Below are 19,286 nucleotides of genomic sequence, written 5' to 3'. Positions count from 1 at the left end.
AGGGCGGACACCCAATGGGCGGCGGCGGGGCGGGGCGAGGCCTGCCCCCCACGAGGGCGCCGCGGCGGAGCGGCGGGGAGCGGCGGGCGCCGGGCAGGTGCGGGGCCCGCGGGGCCGGGGCTGCCGGGGGGAAGGGGGGGGGCGGGCGGGGGGTGGCGGTGGGGACAGCGATGGCGGCGGCGATGGCGGCGATGGAGCCGGGCGCGGCCGCGGGCGCCGCTGCGATAAGGCCGCGCCGCCGCCCGCCCGTTCCCGGCGCCGGGCCGGCGCTCCGGGAGCGGCGGGGAAGGATGCGCGGGGCAGCCGGTGCCCCTTCCCGCGGAGGGGCGGCTCCGATCGTCGGCTGCGCTCCGGGCATCGTCCTCCCGGCGGTACCGGGGAGCGGCCGGCGCAGGCGCGGTCTCGGCGGGAGCGGCGGAGGATGCTCGGGCCCGGCCCCGGCCCTGCCCCGCCCGGCCGCTCCCCGCCGGCGGTGCCCGGGCCCCGCTTCCCCCGAAAAGCTGCGGGTTGGCGCTCAGGATGTTATTTTCCCCTCGCTCGCCGTCAGCCTTGGGCCTGTCACCCCAACGGGGCCCAGAGCGGGGCCCTGCCCGCCGCCGGCCCCGCCGGGCTGTCCCGTTCCGGGGGGGATGGGCCTGGCCCGCCCGGTTTGTCCCCGGCGGGGCACGCTGACCCCGCACCGGCGCTGCGGCCCCCTTGGCGTTGCGTCGGGGAGCGCTCGGGCCCCAGTACCGCCACGCACGGGCAGACCCGCGGGCTGCAGAACGGGGGTTGTTGGTTTTTTTCTCAAAACGCCTTCCCCCGTTTTGTAACGGGAGCCACTCTGTGCACGGGGGACGCAAAACCGACCCGTTCGGTACAGGAGACGGTGGCTTCGTTAGCCAAAATGACGCACAGGGTCATTAGAAAGGACGATTCCCTGTCGTGCAGCCCAGCTGCTCCCCACGCTGCCCTTGGGCTTCCCTTCAACCCCAGATCCCTGGGTTTCCTTGCCGTACGAGCCCCTGCCCACCCTCTGCTTTTCCAGGCCATTCTCCTTGCAGCAGGGAGCCCCGTCCGTCCCGTGCCCGCTCAGCCGGGACGCCGTGCCGTTGTGGCTAACGTGGCCATCCTGCGACTGTTCGCGCGGGCGCCTCGGGCTCTCGTCCCGGCGAGAGCCTCTCAGCAGAGGAGCAGAGCCCGTGCTCCGTGCTGCTGGGAGACCAGGTTACCGCCGGCTGTGTCCTGCTCGCTTATCAAGCCAGCTTTCCAAAAACCGCAAGTTTCTTCCAAAAGCGTCGCTCGCTCACGTGGGCGAGTGCTGGAGCAGGCAGGCTGGCCGTGTATGCCCAACATACGTTGCATATATGCAGTGATTTTCCGGCTGGCTAACAAGAAATGCTTCTGCTTGCAGCTGCTGCTGGCAGACACACGAGAGCCGTTATTTTAAATTATCTATTATTATTATTTTTATAAGGAGGGCAGTGGGGCCGGCCATCTCCTCCCCGCTCTTGGCGTCGGGTCTGTGGGTCGCACGCGTGGCGGAGAGAGAGCGGAAAACCTCAGCGTGTGGTTTCCAGCGTCTGCTGGAGAAACGAAGCCGCCGTCGTGCTGGGGAGCGCTCCCCGAACGGGACGGGGTTCACGGCCTTCCTCGCCTGTCGCACGCCACTAGCAGAGCTGTCCCAGTGTGGAATGGGGGCAGCCTGCCGGGATCACGCACCTACGTGGCGCGGGGCGGGTCCCCATCCGTGCCAGCGCGGTTCGGAGCAGGCAGCGTGCGTGCCGGGCCCGTCGGTGGCAGGACCGCGCGGGGGGGAGCAGAGGAAGTGGCAGGATGCCGCAAGGAAGCTGAGCGGGACTGGGCAGATGGAGAGGGACTGGTTTTTCCTAACTTACAAATGAAAAAAGCGCTGCGACATGCTTCCGAAATCCTGACCCCTTTTTACTGGCTTGGCCCCTGGTTTTCGTGTTAAATCCAGCCGCCGGCTGCATTGGTGCTGTTACTGCTCCGGGATTACAGAGCCGTGCTGCCGCCAGGGACCAGCGTGCTCCAGTTACTGGGGTGTCCCCAGGTCGCGCACTCCGGGGTGGATTTTTTTGCCCAAGATGGCCAAAAGCAAAAGCTGCTGAGAAGGCGCGATCGGCATGCGTGGAGGAGGAGGGGTGCCCGCTCGGTGGGACGCGGCGCCTGGGCGAGCCCCGGTGCCGGCAGGCAGCCCCGCGGTATCACCTGCGGCCGCCCTGATTTTGTTTTTTAAGAAAAATACCTGGTTTGACTTAAATACATCCGGTGATGGAAACGTGCCTCCTCTCGCCTGAGCTGCGCGGGGGTGGCCGCTGCTGGGTGGCAGCCACTCGCTCGCCCACGCGTGCTGCCGGTGCCGGGCTGCGGCGCCGACACGGTTAAGGCACCAGCGGGATCAGGAGCCGGGCTGCACGGCTGCACGCCACGGCTGCACGCCACGGCAGAGCCAAACTTGCCGAGTCAGGATGTGAGCGCGGCAGCAACGGCTCTGCAGCATCCCTGGATGCTGCCGCATCCCCAAGTGCCGAGGGCTCGGCTTTCCCCCCTCCGTCAGACACCTTTTCCCAAGGACGGAGCGGGAATGGGGTAGGAACCGTCACCCGCTGCGTTTGCCTCCGGCTGTCGCGGCCGCTCTACGCCGGCACCGCTTCCCCAAACCTGCAGAGCCCGCAGCTCTGCCAGCGGCTGGGGGTTTTTTTATTTCTTTTTCTTTTTTTTTTTGCCTCCTGACAACACATCTCCGTTAGAGCGCCCGAGCCAGGTAGGTGCGGTGCTGGGGGCGGTCGGCGCTGCCGGCAGGACTGCGGTGCGTGGCGGCGGCTCGGCCGTGCCTGGCCGGCAGCCACGGCGCAGCGGGAGCCTGCCCACCGGCTCGCTGGGAAGGGGCGCGCGCTGGCAGAGCTGCACATCGGGGACCCGCGGACGCTCGGGCGGCGCGATGGACCTCGTTGCTTTTGTGCCGGCCTATGCGAAGGCAAAGCAGGAATAACCCCGTCTGACGTGCCGCGTGTGCGTTTGGGCTGTGTCAGTGCCTCCGGCAGCAGCCGAGCAGCACCGGCTGCCTGCGCTTCGGCACGCACGGCACGATCACGGGCAACCTCACGTGTCGCAGCTGAATCCCCAACACCTGCCTCGTTCGTTCTCTTCATGGCCGGCTCGTAAACACGCCCGAGCCCGCCCGCGCGGTCAGAGGGAGCGCGGGCCGCGGCGGCGGGCTGGGGGCATGCTGCTCTGCAGCAGAGGCTGCCCCGGGCAGAGGGAAGGGGCAGGGCTGCGGCTCTGCGGATTGCTGCAGCGCCGGTGCTGCGGGCGGGGGGCACGAACAGAGGGGTGCTGGCTCGAAGGCCGTTTGCAGGCCGCCGTTTGCGGGCGGTGTGAGCAGTTGTGCTAAAGTCACCTTTCCCTGGTGTGCTGGCGTGGGGGGGCACTTGCTGAGGGTGCTGTTTGCAAACTGGGTAAAAAAGGGGCAGAAATACGGGGACAGGTACCTGGAGCGGGGAGGTGCTCGGCACCATCTCCCCTGCGTCCCTCACCAGCGCAGCTGGGAAGGACGCTGCGGTGCCCGGGGCAGGAGTCCCACAGCTCCCCCACCCCGATGCCTCACCTTCGGGGGCTCAGGCTCATCAGAGGGTCACTCGCTTTGCCCCTCTATTCAAATTATTTCCACGTGCAGCTTCACCTCCTCTCGCTCTGATGGCAGCGTGTTCGGGAGGCTGCGGTCCGCAGACCATCCCCTGGGCTGGCCCACCCAGCTTTGGCTCTGGGGGGCTTCCCAGCCATAAATCCTCCCCGTGTCTCAGCGCTCGCACTCTCCCGCCCCGTCGTGCTGGCCAGGGATGGGGACGGCGATGGCGATGGAGCCGGCTGGGAGCGCAAGCTGTTGGGGCATCCCTCACACCCAGGGGCATCCTGCAGAAGGAAACACTTTTCTCCCCTTTCCATGCATCACCCCACAGAAATTCCTGCAGTGGCAGACTCACGGCGCAGGAGTGGTCTTGGGGAAGCACCGAGCTGCTGGCACGGAGGGGACCGGGCTTTCGGCAGCACCTTTGGCTCAGAGGACCCGGAGTTGCGGCTTGGCCCCAGGGGCCAAGATGCTCCGGCTCCTCGGGATGCGGAGCCCCGTGTGCCAAGGGTCCAACAGCAAATCTCCTCCGGTGCTGCCAGAGACTTGCCAGCCACCGCGCCCAGTCCCCTTGGCATTACCAGGAGGGGTGCTGGGTCCTGCCGAAAAACGCGGAGAGCTGAGCTCGTCACAGAGCTGAGCTCCTCGCACCGCAGATCCCCTGGATGCATACACGGAGCCCGTCCTAAGCCCTGCGATAAGTTTGGGTCTCAGTTTGTGGCGGTGTGGGCCAGGAAGCCGCACGATGCCCCCACTGCGGCTGGGGCGGGGGGGGTCTGTCCGTCCCTCCCTCCCGCAGGCATCCCCTCGGCTCGCTTCAGCTTCCGCGTACTGCCTCGAGTCCAGGGACTCTGTGCGGCTTGCAGGAGCACGTACAACGGTGCCCGCGCCGCTGTTGACCCTGCGTTGGTGCAGGCAGCTGCCCGCTGCCAGCCAAGGTGACACAAGCAGCCCCTGGGAGAAGCCAGGGGTTGAGATGGCTTCGGGGGCTCGGCAGGGTCCTGCTTGGGACGCGCAGTGCAACGGTGCGTGGCCACGGCTGAGCACCTCCCTCCTGCCCTCTCCTAAATAAACCTGGCTTTCTTGAGCCCGATCTGAAGCCTCGGCACAGCCTCGGTACAGCCGCGGCCAAAAGCAGCAGCACTCAGGGAAGGAGGGAGATGGGGCTGCAGCGGGGCCGGGGGCTGCAGCGGGGCCGGGGGCCGCGGTGGGCGGGCAGGCAGGCAGCTCTGCGGGGACGGGCTCGGCTGCCGCAGCCGCTGCCATTGGGCCGCGTGGGCTGCAGGGGCTGCGCCGGGATGCAGGCACGCCGCGCCAGGATGCTAAAGGGATGCGGGATACAGGCGCACTGTGACAGGATGCAGAAGGGATGCAGGATGCAGGCATGTCCTGCTGCGATGCAGGAGGGATGCAGGATGCAGGCATGCCCTGCTGGGATGCAGGAGGGATGCGGGATGCAGGCACGCCATGCCAGGATGCAGGCAGGATGCATGCCAGGACATGAGTGCGCTGTGCCAGACCACGCACCCGCTGTGCCCGGGGCAGCCGAGGAAGGAGCCCGGAGATCTCTCGGTCCCCATCTGCGGGAAAAAGCAGCCCGCGACCTGCGGCGTAGATGGCATTTCACGGGCCTAAAGAAAAATGGGTTACATTTTAAAATTAGCCCCAGTTTTGCAGGCAAGCATTGCGGTTTTCTGTGGTATTGGATTGCGGGATGTGGAGCAGGAGCAGGACCACGGCTCCCTAGAGACTCGTGCTGGCTGCCCCCCTGGCACGCGAGCGGGGACACAGAGGGTTCGGGGTGGCTGGGGGTGAGCTCCCCTTTCCCTCGGAGCTCCTGCACCCTCACTCACACCATCAGGTGCAGACTGCGGGAAAAGCTGAGGCATTTTCCTTTCCTTGGCTTGTTCCTTGCCGAGGGAGCCTCTGGGGGCTGCTTTAGTGTTAAACACCAGCAAAAGGTTTAATTTTTACAGCTCGTGTTTCTTCACCATTTCCTGCTGTGTCGTAAGACCTCCGTGGCGCGGGTCAGTGCCTCGCTGCCGCAGCTGGGGTGGTGCGTGGCACGCCCGGCTCACCTCCCGCGGGCAGCCCGGCAGGCGGGGGGGCGGGCAGCACGGTGGGCAGCAATCTGCCCCGCTCTGCCCTCCCCAGGAGCCCCGGAAGTTTGGGGAGAGCAACAGGGCAAGGGTGGGACAGGTTTGGGATTGGCGGTGGCTCAGGGTGGGAGCCCTGGGGTCGGGCTGGCAGGGCTGCCGGGCCCTGCCTGCCGCTGCCCACACGGCTGCCCGCGCCGCATGCCCATCCGGCTCGCGAGCTCCTGCGACAGGAAGCATCGTCATGCGCGTGCCCCGAAAACCCTCATTTCTTCCTCTTTTTCTCTTCCCCTGTGGCAGGGGTGAGGCGGCAAGCGGCTCCGGGGAGCCCAGGCTGGCTCCATGTATCCCGAATCCACCACTGACTCCCCGGCGCGACTCTCGCTGCGGCAGACGGGCTCCCCAGGGATGATTTACAGGTAAGGGCGCAAGACGGCGATGTGGGGGGCTCAGCGGGGCTTCAGATTCGGGGCCACCGCACCTCGAAAACGGCCCAGCACGCTTTGTGCAAAAACTTACAGGACTGCAAAACAACAGGCGGCGGCAGCAGTGGTTTTGGGCGCTGATGCCTGTTCTGGGAAGAGCGGGTGCTTTCAGGGAGCATGCCAGTGCCCGCTGCATGGTGTCCTGCGCGATGCGGCACGGGCGGGTGCCACCGACCCTTCCCGCGGCCGCTGGCTCTGCCACTCGGTCCCGCTCCACCTTTCTAACGGGGTTTGTGGCATCTTTCTTCTTTCTCCCCTTTGCTGTCGGAAGCGCGAGGTACGGGAGCCCCAAGCGCCAGCTCCAGTTCTACAGGTAACCCAGCCCTTCTCCCTCCCCAAAATCCCCCCGGTGAGCAGACGCGGACGAAGCCCGGGCGGCCCCCGCCCTGCCCGCTGTGCAGGGGTCCCTCCACGCGGGGCTGGCATCACCGGCGCGTCACGCATCTTTACCTGCACGTGGGTCTGGCAGCGCGACGTGGGGACCCCGCGTGTGCGGCTGGGTAGGCAGCGGCCATCCTCGTCGGGCTCCCCAAGCAGCAGAGCGTGGCTGGAGGCTACTGGGGGGCAGCCGCCGCGGGGGCACAGGGCTCGGCTCGGTGGGAGCATCGCACACCGACGCTGCGCCGGGAAGAGCCTGCTGGCTTGTCCCGAGGGCAGCTCCAGGAACCCAGCCAGCCGCTGCACTGCTCCTTCCATTAAGAGAAGCGCCGTTAAGTGGTTCAGAAGGCAACACTTTCCCCCCATCCTTTTACCGTCTGAAGCCAAGGCAGCGCTTTCCCCGCACACCGTGCCAGCAGCTGCTGCGGAGCTCCCAGGGCCGCAGCAGCCCGGCAGAGCTGGACCGAGTTCGGCCCGGCCACGGTGGGGCAGGGGACGGGGGGCTGCCCCCCAAGGGAGACGTGGCCTCCCCGCTCCATCCCCACACACAACGGGAGGAGAGGGTGGCCGGCACCGGGATGGCTCGGCGGCACCGCGAGCGCATCCGTCCCGGCAATGCGCCACTGCCGAGCCCGAGCCGTGAGTGAGTTTTGGCTGCCAAACCGGCCAGACACGGCTGGGCACCGGAACCGCTGGGCACATCTGGTGCGATGGGCTTCTGGGGCTGACAGGCAAAGCCAGCTCCGCTCCCTGACGGCTCCCAGCGCCCCCAGCTATCCCCACCATCCCGCGTGCCAGCGGTGCAGGACCTGTCACCGCGGGGCGAGGGTCGGCTGTGGGCGGAGGCAGCGATGCCAGCGTTGATAAAGCGGCGGCGCATCCCCGGGCTTTTAGCGAAGCGGCCATGAATAATTTAGCTCCCCTTCGCGAGGAAGAAATTCCCCTAATAGGGCTAATGGAGCGCGGCGAGAAAGCTGGGCTCTGGGGGGCCCGTCCAGCCGCCAATGGCTTTGGACGCCAAGCACTGACACTCCCCTAACGCAAAAAACCCGGCGGTGCACCTCTTATAGCTGCCCCCGGGCAGCCCGGAGCTCTGCTGTTGGCGAGCAGCATCCCCAGCGCGCGGTGAGTCGGGGCCGGCGGCGCAGGCAGCGAGCGGGGATGGGTGCAGCGCGCTGCGGGCGGCAGGGAGGAGGTGCTGCATGGGCTGACGCGGGGTTTGTTGGCTTGGGGAGGTTTTCCTTTAAGCTCCGGGGTCTTTTTGGTTCTAGGCGGGCTGGTGATTGCCAACAAGCTCCCAGCTTGGCAAGCCGGGCTGGACATACGCCTTTCCAAGCAGCTACCCCGCACGCCCGGCTGTCGTGCACTTGTTGCACCCCTGACGCGCGCCGACGGTCCCGTTGTCCCGCACAGCCTGCGTCCTGCCCCCATCCCCGCTCCTTCCCTGCGAAACAGACTCTCCTGCTTGGGCTCAGCCCTGCCTGGGCTTCGGCGGCTCCTGCAGCCCCCGCTGCTTCTCGTCCCTCAGGCAGGGATCTCTGCTAACGACCGGCCTGCCTCCGCGCTCTCCGCTGCCCCGTAACACTGCTCAGCCGAAAATCAGGGAGGTGTCGAAATGGGGCGGGCGTTGGGTTCCCGCCCTGTTCCTCAAAGCAGCCCAACCCAAGCCCCTCGGCTCCGCTTGCTGCAGCCATCTCCTAGCAGCACAGGGAAGCACTAGAGCAGCAGTGCAGCCAGCCTGGACTTTTCCTGGCCACTATCAGGCAAGAGGGTCCCCCGGGGCCGGGTGCTGCACCCACGTCCGACGGGACCCACCGGCACTGCCCTAAAACTGCCAGCCGCAGAGGAGGGCTGGTGCCAGCTCCAGGCTCCGGCTTCGAGGCGCAGCAGGAGGAGAAGGCTGGTGGCCAGCGCTCAGTTTAGCTTTGCCACAGGAGCGAGGTCCCCTCTCCGGGTCTCCCTGCATTCCCAAGCCCTCACTGCGGAGCAGAAGGAGCACGGGAGGGTCTCCGGCGGCACTGGGAGCTCCCCAGGGTTTCACTCACCCCTTGCCAGCTGCTGCTTTGTATCTTCTGGGTTTTCTTCTTTTTTCTTGAGGTCGCACCTCAATGGGAAAGTGCACTTTGCTTTTGGCTCCTGCTGCCATAAATTTGAACTTTGCAGGGAAAGAAAAAACCACCGGTGGGAGCCTGGCCGGAGCCTGATTCCAGCAAAGCTCCGGCACAGCACACTCCCAGCTCCCCGCAGCCGCTTCAGCACTGGCGCCGTGGTTTTGGCCCCGGTCCCTGCTCCTTCTTTCAGACACTGAGCGCGAGGGACACGGAAGAGAGCGGCAGGGAAATCGATGCTGGTGCCACCACCGGCGAGATCCCAGCCGTAGAGGCGGCGGGTGCCACCGGCGTGTGAGGAGCCCACTCTGCGGTGGGCTATTTTCGGCAGCCTGCGCCGGCTAGGAGGTCGCTGCCGTGGCTGCGGGGAAGATGCTGGCTGGCGGCGCGGGTTGCGGCAGCGTGCCGCAGTCACAGCCGCCACCGGCAAGCGCCCAGTGCCCCCAGCCCCTCTGTGGACGCCCGCTCTCCTCGGGAAGCCCTGTGGGGCCACCTCTCCGGTTCTGACCTCTCCCATCCACTGGCACGTGGTGCCGGGTTCTCACCGGTGGCACTTGTGCCACCGCTCGCCCCACGCCAGCCAGCTGCATCCCTTGCGGGGGTGCGCACCAGTGGCAGCCCAGCTGGTGCGAGCTGGGAAGCAGTGCAGCGGGGCACACGCCAGGCCGCAGCAGCTCAGCGGGCTCGGGCTGGCCATGGTGGGCACCGCTGCTCATCGCCATGTCCCTTCCATGCCGTGCTGCCGCTCTCGCTGTTCCTTTTGCTCGTCGGCTCCCCTGCCAAGGCTTTGCTCCGCTGAAGCGATGGCTTTGCCAGGGTCCCTGCTCTCCCCTCTCTGTGCCACAGACCCGCCGCGGATCCTTGCAAGGGTGGGTGCCAGCACTCCGGCACTGTGATGCGGGTGCAGGCTTGGTGTCATGGCAGGGCACTTCCGCAGCTCTCTCCGTAGCGTCGCTGAGCGGTCGGTGGTGGGGCTGGCCCTCAGAGCCCGCGCTCGGGCAGCGGGATGCTCTCCATGACGTACAGCGAGAGCCTGCGCAGCGTGGCCAGCCGGCACCCCCATGAGTGGGGGCTGCCACCAGCCCCCCGGCCGGCGGACGGGCTGGAGCTGCGGCGGCTGCGGGATGTGCGGGCGGCGGCGCGGGCGAAGACGCTGGAGGAGTTCCTGCGGATGCACGGGCTCTCCCTGGCCGACAGCACCGCTCGTGCCACTGGCATGAGATACAGGTAAGGCAGCGCCGGCGCCCGCCGGGGCGGTGAACGCGGCGAGGGCTGGGTGCATCCTGCCCCAGAGGTGGGGACGGAGCAGGGGATGCTGCCTAGCGCTGGTTTTACACCTCATCAGGGGAAAAACCTGGTTTCACGATTTCCTGTGCCGTACCAGGGTCGGGAGGAGCTGGCGCCCTTGGCATGAAGGGCAATCTCGCGTGGCGCGTGCAGGAGAGGCTGCAGCGGAGTGGCGCCGTTGCCTCTTGCTTGCTCGATGGTCTCTGAGCTTCTCACTTGATTTTCGGTTTCGCTGTTGGGAAGTTGCGAGTGCAAACACTCCGTGCTTCTAAAGATCAGGCAGTCAGACCAAAGGCTGTGGAGATGCTTTGTCCGTCTGACGAGCGTTCGTTGCAGAGCTGGCACGCCATTAATTTTGCATGCGGGTCCCGGCAGCGTGAGGTGTATCGGGATTTCAGCTGACTTCTGCTCGGCGGGTCAGGTTCCCCTCCGCTGACAGTAACAGAGGTAACGGTTACGCGGCAGCGGGAGCCCATCTGATATTCATGTGGCGGTTATTTATTGATGGGGAGCGGCCGGCACAGGCACCCCAGCGATGCTCCTTCAGCCACATGCCCGCTGCAGGCTGGGGGGCCATGGGGGTGCACCCTGAAAATCTCTGGGGTTTCTCCTCCTCCGGGTTGCTGTTGATTGCTGCCAGGTCCCCCCCGCCACGGCGCTGGCGCCAGCGGGATTACCCAGCTAAGGAGCTTTGCGGCAGAGGGAAGCGGAGGAGATTACAAGATTTTTCATTAGGTTGGGCCAAACATGCGCAATTTCCCCTGCTCCAGCCCCGCTGCTTGCTCCTTACCCGGGGGGCACGGCCAATGCGGGCCCCGGATGGAAAATGGGGCCGCAGCACGGCCGGCTTGCGTCCCTCCATCGGCGGGAGATGCTGGGCTGGGTTTCACCTCAATCCGCTCAGCTCACCCTGGGTGAAATTGGGGGGACGCCCCCATGGGGGCCAACCAGTCCAGCTTCGGCAAACCGCCGGGCTCTGCCCCGAGAGAGCCGTGGCATCGCTGCCGCCTGCGCTCTCGCCCCAGGACCGTGTCTTTGGCGATCTGCAAGCGCCCGTGCCGGGAGGTTGTTGTTTCGGACTTGCATCCGCCTGAGAGGAGGGATGCTGTGCCGCTGCGGCGCAGCCAAACCAGGGCAAGCGGCCCCTTCAGCCCCGGGGTCGCAGCCCCCCACCGCACCCCAAACAGTGGCTGGGCAGGAAGCGTCACCCATAGAGGATGCTCGGCAGGGCACGGGGGTCCTGCCACGCCGCGGCCCCTCGGGGGGCGTCCGCCGCAGCGCTCCTTCCCGGCCCCCCACCGGCCCGGGTGCCGCTGCCTCGCTTCCTGAGCTCATCAAATATTGAGGGCAGGAGGGCTGACGGGAGCCGGTTGCGCGCCCGCCGCCTCGCAGCCCCCCGCCGTCACGTTGGCGGAGCCACGGTGCGCGGGCGCGCGGGAGGAGCTCCCCGCCTCGCTCGGGGCGCCGGCTAAATTTAGGCAGCTGCCGCGGCTGCCCGCCGGAGCAGCATGCAGGTTTCCTTTGTGTGCTCCGAGCACAGCATCAAGAGCCGGAGCGCGGAGGACCGGCTGAACCGGCAGAATGCCGGCAGCCCCAGCCTCGGCACCCGTGGCAAGTTCCGGGCCGTGGCCATGGTGGCCCGCAGCCTGGGGCAGCTCTCGGTGCAGAACGCCCCCTCCTCCAGCGAGTCCAGCGTCAAGCAGCCGGGGATGAAATACCGGTAGGAGACGGGCGCGCTGCTCGGGCAGGCGGATTTGCTGCCTGCTCGGCTGCTTCCTCTGTTCCTCACCAAGATCCGGGTGGCGGGGAGGGTCTGGGGGGTCCGGGTGCGCTGCACTCCCTCAGTTGCCGGCTCGTGTCCCGCTCCGTAGGTTTCCCCGTGCTAAAAGTGCTGACTGCGCGCCTCCGTCGCCTTCCTCACTGTTTGCTCACATCCCCTCTCGCCGTGGCTTTGAGCTTTAAAACCAGGGGGATGTACGGGGGAAAGGGATCCTAAAATCTGGGGTAAAATTAGTAGGATCCCCAGCGCCTGCCGAACCGGGGGGGGGTCTGAGAGTCGCGGCGCGCGTTAATCTGCGGGCTGCCGTGGCTTCGTTACGGCGCTGCTGGAGACTCGTCGCCCCGTGAAGCGCGCACAGAGCCGCAGGGCAGGATTTGGCCCTCAGCGGGTCTGGAAACGGAGGGCGGCACACGCACGTTGTGCCCCCCCCGCCAGCACCCGCTGGGTTAACGCGGGGGCCGGGGGCTCCCCCCACGAGCCTGCACACCACGGTCCAGCTGACAGCCGCTGCGTGCCCCCGCTGCAGCCCAGATGTGACCAGCGTCAGGCGCATCAGGCCGGCAGAGCGCAGGGGTGAGACCCACCGTCACCCACCGTCATCGTCCGGATCAGCCCAGTCCCCTCGCCCGGGTGCCGTGGAGGGGTCTGGGGCAGCCCCGTCCAGCTCTCGAACGCCAAACCCTTGCGTTGGCGGCGCTGGGGCCACACACGGTGTTATCCTCCAGGCTCCGCGCTTGCACCCCTATCCAAAAAAAGAGCGCGCCCGGGGCCACCCTTCCCCACGCACTAAGCGACCGGCTCGGGGGTCCTCGCTGGCGGCTGCGGGGGGGCGGTGGCGCAGGGGGATGCTCATGCAAACAGACGGGACAGGAAGGCCGTGGCGCAGCGTGGTGGGATGCTCCTTCCCACAGAGGCGGCGGGGGCTCGGCCTCCCCCAGTATCTGCCAACATCTCTCCTGGGCGGCCGGTCGACGGGCTTTTGGGCAGGAAAGCCCGGAGTGGTGATGCGCTGCCGGTGCCCACCCACCCAGGAGGACCCCGGCGACGTCCCTGCAGCCTGGAATGGCTGGGATGGGACTGGTGCTGTCCCCTCCCCACCACAGCCCCCCATCGCGGGGGCTCAAACCGCCCCACGGCCACGGCCTCTCCGCGCCGTGGAACGCTCTAAAAATAACGCGGGGTTGGGGGGGAGCGCCTGCGCCTCCAGATGTTGGGCAATAACGCGGCGGCGCGGAAGGAAGATGCCCCGACCGGGCTGAGCCCACGACTCACGGCCGCCTTCGGACCGCGGCTGCTCCCCGTGCCGTGCTGGGGGTGCCGTGCCACGATGTCGGCGGTGGCGGTGCCTCCTGGTTGCTACGCGACACCCGTGCGGGCGAGCTGCCGCAGCTCACCTACACTTTATTTATTTTAACACTCGTTGCTCGAGCCTTTGTCATTTTTGAGGAGAAACTGGCTCTCCATCACCGCGGCGAAGGCGTCTGCCAGCCCGGCCCCCTTCCCCAAAGCTGTTCTCCGGCTCCTCGCGCCGGCCAGATTTTCCCGAGTGCTCCACTTCTCCAGGACACCGCGTAGCTCCCAAGCACCCTCTCCCCGTGCAAGCCCTACGCTCCCCCGTGCTGTGCCGCAGAGAACAGGCACAGCTCACGTCACGTGTGGGATGCTGCGGGCCTGACTGCCAGCGTGCCATCTCCCCCTGCTCCCGCCCTGACCCTCGCGCCAGCGGCACGGTCGGGAGCCAAACCCCCCCCCAGCCTCCTCACGGGATCCGTTTAACCCGGTCGTTGCCCGCTGCGCTCTCCATTACCCCGCCGGGCACGGCAATGGTTCTGCGTGCGGGAAACGGCGTCGCTGCGCCGGAGCTGGCCGTGCCGCCCGCAAGCCACAGCCTGCCCGGCTTAGGGTGGCTTTTGAATCGGTCACAGGGGGACCCTCGCGGGATCGTCCCAAGCGGGGATGAGGATTGGCACGGGGATGGGGACCACAACTCACTGCCACGCAGATGCGTGAGACGGCATTTTGGGGCTCTCCAGCAGCTTTCCTAATGGGTCTCTGTCTTCTAGGAACCTCGGGAAATCTGGGCTGCGCGTGTCCTGTCTGGGCCTGGGTAAGTGCCGGGGTTTGCCACGGCCCCTCGCCGGCTCCCCTGTCCCGCGGCTGCTGCTGGCGCTCCGCAGCGAGGGCGGCACTCACCTGCTCCGGCGATGCTTTCCGCAGGGAAGGAAAGGGTTTTGCTCCGGCCCGGCGGCAGTTTTGAGACGCGGCCCAGAAGTTGTCAAATTATTTTCTTTTTCTCCTCTGACGTGATGGGAAGCGACCAGGCCGTGCTGGGAGCACCGTGCCGCACGTGGCGGGGCCGACCGTGGCTGCCGCGTGCTGGGGCTGTACCGGGCGAGCCGGGGCGGGTGGCTGAGGGCTCGGGGCAGCGGCCGTCGTTGCTCACCATGCGTGCGCCCTCTCTCCTCCGCAGGGACATGGGTGACTTTCGGAGGGCAAATCACAGATGAGGTAAGGATTGCGCCCCGGGTGAAGCAGGTAAGGGATGGGGCCAGCAAGGCCTCGGCGCTGCTCTTGGTGCACGCGGTGTGCCGGAGCTCACGCGCCTCCGCGCTCTCAGCCACCCCCTCTGCCAACCTCCCCGCTCTCTCCTCGCAGATGGCGGAGCAGCTGATGACTTTAGCCTACGACAACGGCATTAATCTCTTCGACACGGCAGAAGTCTACGCCGCTGGCAAGTAGGTACCCCTCTTCGGCAGCGGTGCGAGGGGCCTCGCCCCACGCCCCGGCCCCCTGCGCTGTGTGGCGCTGCGAGTCTCCTGGGTTTGCCGGCTGCAAAGCGGCTGTCAGGATCAGGCTGCGAGCGCTCGCTCACGGTGGGGTGATGGCTCGCGCGGTCCCACGCTGCCTTTGCCACGCGGGCATAGCCGTGCAGCCCTCCGTGGCACGTTGAGCCGTGGCTGCACCCAGGGCACGGTGGCCCAGAGGCGTCACAGTGCGCCCACATGCCCACTTAAAAATAGTGAGTGTACACACCAGGGAGGGGCTCGGCTCTGCCTGCTGCAGCCGGAGGGGAAAACGGTGTCCATGCGGCCACTGCAGTTGCCTCGTAGTCTGCCGGGGGCTGGGGCCATCCCTGCTGGCTCCCACCACTCCCCGTGGCCGCAACAGCTGCGGGCACCGGTGGCTGATGTCCCCTTCCCTTGTAGGGCCGAGGTGGTGCTGGGGAACATCATCAAGAAGAAAGGGTGGAGGTAAGCCAGGCTTAATTCCTGCGCGGCAAAGCCATCACCGCGGTGCCAGCGGGCTGGGGAAATGCCGGTGGAGCAGCCCTGGGCCCAAACACGCGCGAGCAGGGAGGGCGCGCGGGCCTTTGCGGGTGCCACCGCTGGTGACTCTCTTTCTCCCTGCAGACGGTCCAGCCTGGTCATCACCACCAAAATCTTCTGGGGAGGAAAGTAGGTAGCGTGCCGAACCCGCGGCAGAGCAGATGGAGCGCGCGCAGCTCTCACTCACCTTTCCTTTTCCAGGGCCGAGACGGAGAGGGGCCTGTCCCGAAAACACATCATAGAAGGTAGGGATGCTCACCGGGCGCTGCCGGCTTCGGCGCCAGGCTGTGCCCGCACCGGCTGGCGGCGCAGAGCCTGGCACACCTGACGGTGCTGTCGGTGCGGCAGGTCTGAAGGCGTCGCTGGAGCGGCTGCAGCTGGAGTACGTGGACGTGGTGTTCGCCAACCGGCCTGACCCCAACACACCGATGGAAGGTGGGTGCCATGTTGCGGTGCCGCGCTCCTCCCCGCTGCTTTTCATCGCTGTCACGGTTGGTTTGCGCCAGGCTTTTATTTCAAGGGCGTTTTCCCTTCCCGAGCAGAAACCGCTCTTCCACCGCCACGGTCAGCCCGTGCCGTGGTTCAGCCTCTGCTGCCCCCAGCCTGGCACTGGGAGCCCACCTCGGGCCGTGGCGGGTCGGTGGCACGGCGGCAGGTACTGCCCCCATCCTGGCAGCGGCCGACTTTGCTCTCTCTAAATCTCTCTTTTGTCACCAGGGGACCCATTTAGTTCCTCCAAGTCCAGGACTTTCATCGTAGAAGGTACTCCCTGCCCGCACTCTGCCCGCTGGCCGCTGCCCGTGTCCCAGCGGCATTTCCCAGGGCAGAACCCCCACTCCTCTGAGATTTCCATCCCCGTTCCCTCCGTCCCGAGCAAACCCCGCCAGAAAATGCGCAGGCAGCCGCAGCACAATGAAATCACCCCCTGTCCCTTCAGACCATCGTGCAGTTAAAGGGCAAAAAAGCAAAGAGGCTCCCCAGCTCCCCAGGGTCCTTGCCCCGCGGCGCCCGTTGCAGCCGTGCCAGGGATCGCGGCAGGGTCCGTCCTTGCCAGGGTGTGTGCTCCGGTGCCGGCCAGGCGAGCCTCACGCCCCTGCTCTCCCCGCTGCCCGCCTTTGGCTGCAGGAGCGCGCCTTGGCTTGGCTCCAGCCTGCATGGCTCAGGGCCGGCTCCTCCCGGAGACCCCCACGCCCCCCGCACGGGGCCCGGGGATCCCTACCTCTCCTGGCTCTTGGTGCAAGGGCGATGCTTCGGGTCCCTCCCCACGCAGCGGTGCCAAGCGCAGCGCTGGTACCCTGCAGGGAGCGGAGGCAGCGCCAGGAGCCGACCGGCTGCTCTCCACACCCGAAGAGCCCCGGCATCGCCCTGGCAGCACGTCAGGGTTGGCCGTGGTCCCTGGCACGTCCCGAGCGGCTGCTCCCTCAGTCCCCATTCTGCTCCTTCTCCAAAAGCATCTTCCGGACGCAACCAACCCAGCACCCACCTCCCGCCTTGGCGTTGCGGAGCGGGATGCTCGACAGCCGTGGGCGCGGCGCGAGCCCCCTCCCACCGGCGCAGCGCCCCGCTAACCCCACCTGCTGCTCTCCCCTTCCCTCCCCACAGAGACGGTTCGAGCCATGACGCACGTCATCAACCAGGGGATGGCCATGTACTGGGGGACCTCGCGCTGGAGCTCCATGGAGATCATGGTAGGGGCCCCGGGGGCGCCGCGGTGGAGTGGCCCAGTGATGCTGATTTAATTGGACAGCAGCTGTCGGGAGCCAAGCGCTTGCAGATGCACTTGAGCCTTAATTATTTTTCGGGGCAGCTCCTGGGGCTCAGTCAGGGGGTTAGGGGGGGCAGTGGGGGGCTCGGGAGGGGCGACCACGCGCTGACATCCTGGCTCTTCCGCAGGAGGCGTACTCGGTGGCCCGGCAGTTCAACCTGATCCCACCGATCTGCGAGCAGGCCGAGTACCACATGTTCCAGCGGGAGAAGGTGGAGGTGCAGCTCCCCGAGCTCTTCCACAAGATAGGTACGGCGGCGGGGGTCCCACCAAAGCCCCGTGCTCCCCAAAGCCCGGCAGTGCCGCAGCCAGGCAAGGCGCAGCGGCCAGCCCCTGTGCTGCGAGCTGGGGCGGTGGCGTCACCTCCCGCTCTGCCCCCAGGCGTCGGAGCCATGACCTGGTCCCCACTGGCCTGCGGCATCGTCTCGGGGAAGTACGACGGGGGGATCCCCCCCTACTCCCGCGCCTCGCTGAAGGTGAGCCCGGCCAAGGGGGGCGCAGCGGGAGGGGCAGAGCTGGGGGAGCGGGGCCAGGGGCGGTGCAAGGTCCCCATGGGAACAGGAGGCCCAGGAGCCACAACCTGGGGAGTTTGGGGATGCCCTGCCTGCGCGAGGTCCCGGTACGCCCCGATCCCACTACGACATCGACTCCGAGCCCCCTCCTGCCCCCCAGGGATACCAGTGGCTGAAGGACAAGATCCTGAGCGAGGAGGGCCGGCGGCAGCAGGCAAAGCTGAAGGAGCTGCAGGCCATCGCCGAGCGCCTGGGCTGCACCCTGCCCCAGCTTGCCATCGGTAAGGGACCGGGGGATGCGGGGGGGACACCGGGGGCTGCCGGGCCACGCTCAGGCTTTGCTCTCCCTCCTGCCCCAGCCTGGTGCCTGCGCAACGAGGGTGTCAGCTCCGTCCTGCTGGGCGCCTCCAACGCCGACCAGCTGATGGAGAATATAGGAGCAATACAGGTCAGTGCTCCCCGCCTCGCCGGCATGCTGAGCGCGCGCCACGGGGAAGCGAGCAGCCCCTGCTCACGGGATTTAATGGGGCAGCACCTGCCCACTTCGCTGCTGCAGCGCACGCTCCTGCAACGCCCAGTCCTGCAACGCTCGCTGCTGCAGCGCTCACCGTGTAGGAAAAGGAGGTTGCGAACCTGGCTTGATCCGCAGCCGAGCGGCAGAGACGAGGCTTTGCTGGGCTGGGAAGGCAGGGGCTGAGCCTGACCCAGGTTTCCGTAACTGGGTCGCTCAGTCGCAAGCTGGGGCTTGTAGCATCAGGGTGGCGGGGTGGAGGCAGCGAGCGTGGCGCGGCCACGTGCACCCGCGGCATGATCCCAACTCCCACGGTGGCACCTGTCCCTCACAGGTCCTTCCGAAGCTGTCGTCTTCCATCGTCCACGAGATCGATAGCATCCTGGGCAACAAACCCTACAGCAAGAAGGACTACAGATCCTAAGCGCGCGCCCAAGCGCGCCGTCCACCGCGCAGCCCTCGCCGCCCGTTCGCTTGCTTACGCTTTGTTGGAGCAAAGTGGAGAGTGTGGTTTGCACCGCGAGCCCGACGTGCCGCGAGCGCCGAGAGCCAACGCTCCCACGGACCATCGTGCCGCTTCCACCCAACGCGGCTCCGGAGCGCAGGGACGGCCGCTGGCAGGGAGCGCGCGAGGGCGAGCCCCGAGCTGCCCAGCTGCCCTGCCCGCAGCTGCAGCCGGCGCGGGTGCCACCGGTGCGGCACAGGGACCCGTTGCATGCGTCGCTCCCGCCCCCTGCGTGGCTGGAGGCAGCGGGCGCGCGGGTGCGAGCGGGTGCTGTACGCCCACGAGGATGACAACAAGAAGCTGTTCCCCAGCCTGCGCCCCGGCCCCTCGCCTCTGCGCTGTGGCACCGGCACCGTGGGGCTGGGGTCCCACGGGAGCACCTGCTCCGAGGGCGGGACGGGGCGGTGGCAGGGAGGGGGTGTCCCTGCGCGTGGGGGGCAGCCCCACGGCCACAGCCATGCACCGAGGGAGCCCAGGGTGCCCCCAACCCTGGGTCTGCTGGGAGGGGTGGAAGGGGCTGGGGGGCGTGGGGTGTGAGCGTGTGTGTACACAGGCACACGCCCCAACACGTATGGACACACGGGCAGCTGCACACGTCCCCCTGCCAGCAGCTCCGCAGCACCTCGAGCTGCAGTCACATCCAGCTGCGCCCATACGCGCACACGCCTACGTGAATGCCAGGTGTGTACACGCATCCACACGCGTGTCACAGCTGCACTACAGCTGCCGCTCTGGCTCCGCTTGCACACCCGCAGTTACGGCAGCCCTGTACGCACAGCAGGCTGTCACATATAAACAGACACACGTGTGGAGGTATACATGCACACATCTACCGCCGTTGCACACATAACAGCTATACAAACACGCGTACGTCCACATACAGACATCTGTATCTAAATGTA

The 19,286-nt window shown here is 67.1% G+C and overlaps 1 protein-coding gene across 4 annotated transcripts; it reads left to right on the top strand.

Moving 5' to 3' along the window:
• Positions 1-34: 34 nt before the first annotated feature.
• Positions 35-18,694, top strand: KCNAB2 (potassium voltage-gated channel subfamily A regulatory beta subunit 2). 4 transcript variants are annotated; one of them, XM_086764568.1, is made up of 16 exons: positions 35-97; positions 6,028-6,146; positions 6,484-6,525; positions 13,829-13,872; positions 14,236-14,273; positions 14,421-14,500; positions 14,972-15,016; positions 15,176-15,220; positions 15,293-15,336; positions 15,440-15,526; positions 16,694-16,779; positions 16,985-17,105; positions 17,238-17,332; positions 17,529-17,649; positions 17,728-17,816; positions 18,214-18,694. In XM_086764568.1, exons 2-16 carry the CDS (start codon positions 6,070-6,072, stop codon positions 18,301-18,303), a joined length of 1,104 nt encoding a protein of 367 aa, XP_086620694.1. In that variant the 5' UTR covers positions 35-97; positions 6,028-6,069; the 3' UTR covers positions 18,304-18,694. The 4 variants fall into 4 exon arrangements, with proteins under 4 accessions (XP_086620694.1, XP_086620696.1, XP_086620695.1 ...); XM_086764569.1 differs by lacking the exon at positions 35-97 and adding an exon at positions 2,438-2,767; XM_086764570.1 differs by lacking the exon at positions 6,484-6,525.
• The last annotated feature ends 592 nt before the right edge of the window (positions 18,695-19,286 follow it).

The sequence above is a fragment of the Chlamydotis macqueenii genome, chromosome 21 (genome assembly GCF_036417535.1).
Source record: "Chlamydotis macqueenii isolate bChlMac1 chromosome 21, bChlMac1.mat, whole genome shotgun sequence".
Lineage (NCBI taxonomy): Eukaryota > Metazoa > Chordata > Aves > Otidiformes > Otididae > Chlamydotis > Chlamydotis macqueenii.
The sequence above is the reverse complement of the archived record's forward strand: the minus strand, read 5'-3'. Positions and strand labels throughout refer to the sequence as shown.

What these genes read in the sequence shown, in the direction of transcription:
- KCNAB2 (XM_086764567.1), top strand. Translation starts at nt 11,494, where the DNA reads ATGCAGGTTTCCTTTGTGTGCTCCGAGCACAGCATCAAGAGCCGGAGC. An exon ending in CGTGTCCTGTCTGGGCCTGG is followed by an intron (nt 13,873 to 14,235) that starts GTAAGTGCCGGG and finishes TCTCCTCCGCAG; the next exon opens with GGACATGGGTGACTTTCGGA. An exon ending in CCCCAACACACCGATGGAAG is followed by an intron (nt 15,527 to 16,693) that starts GTGGGTGCCATG and finishes CCCTCCCCACAG; the next exon opens with AGACGGTTCGAGCCATGACG.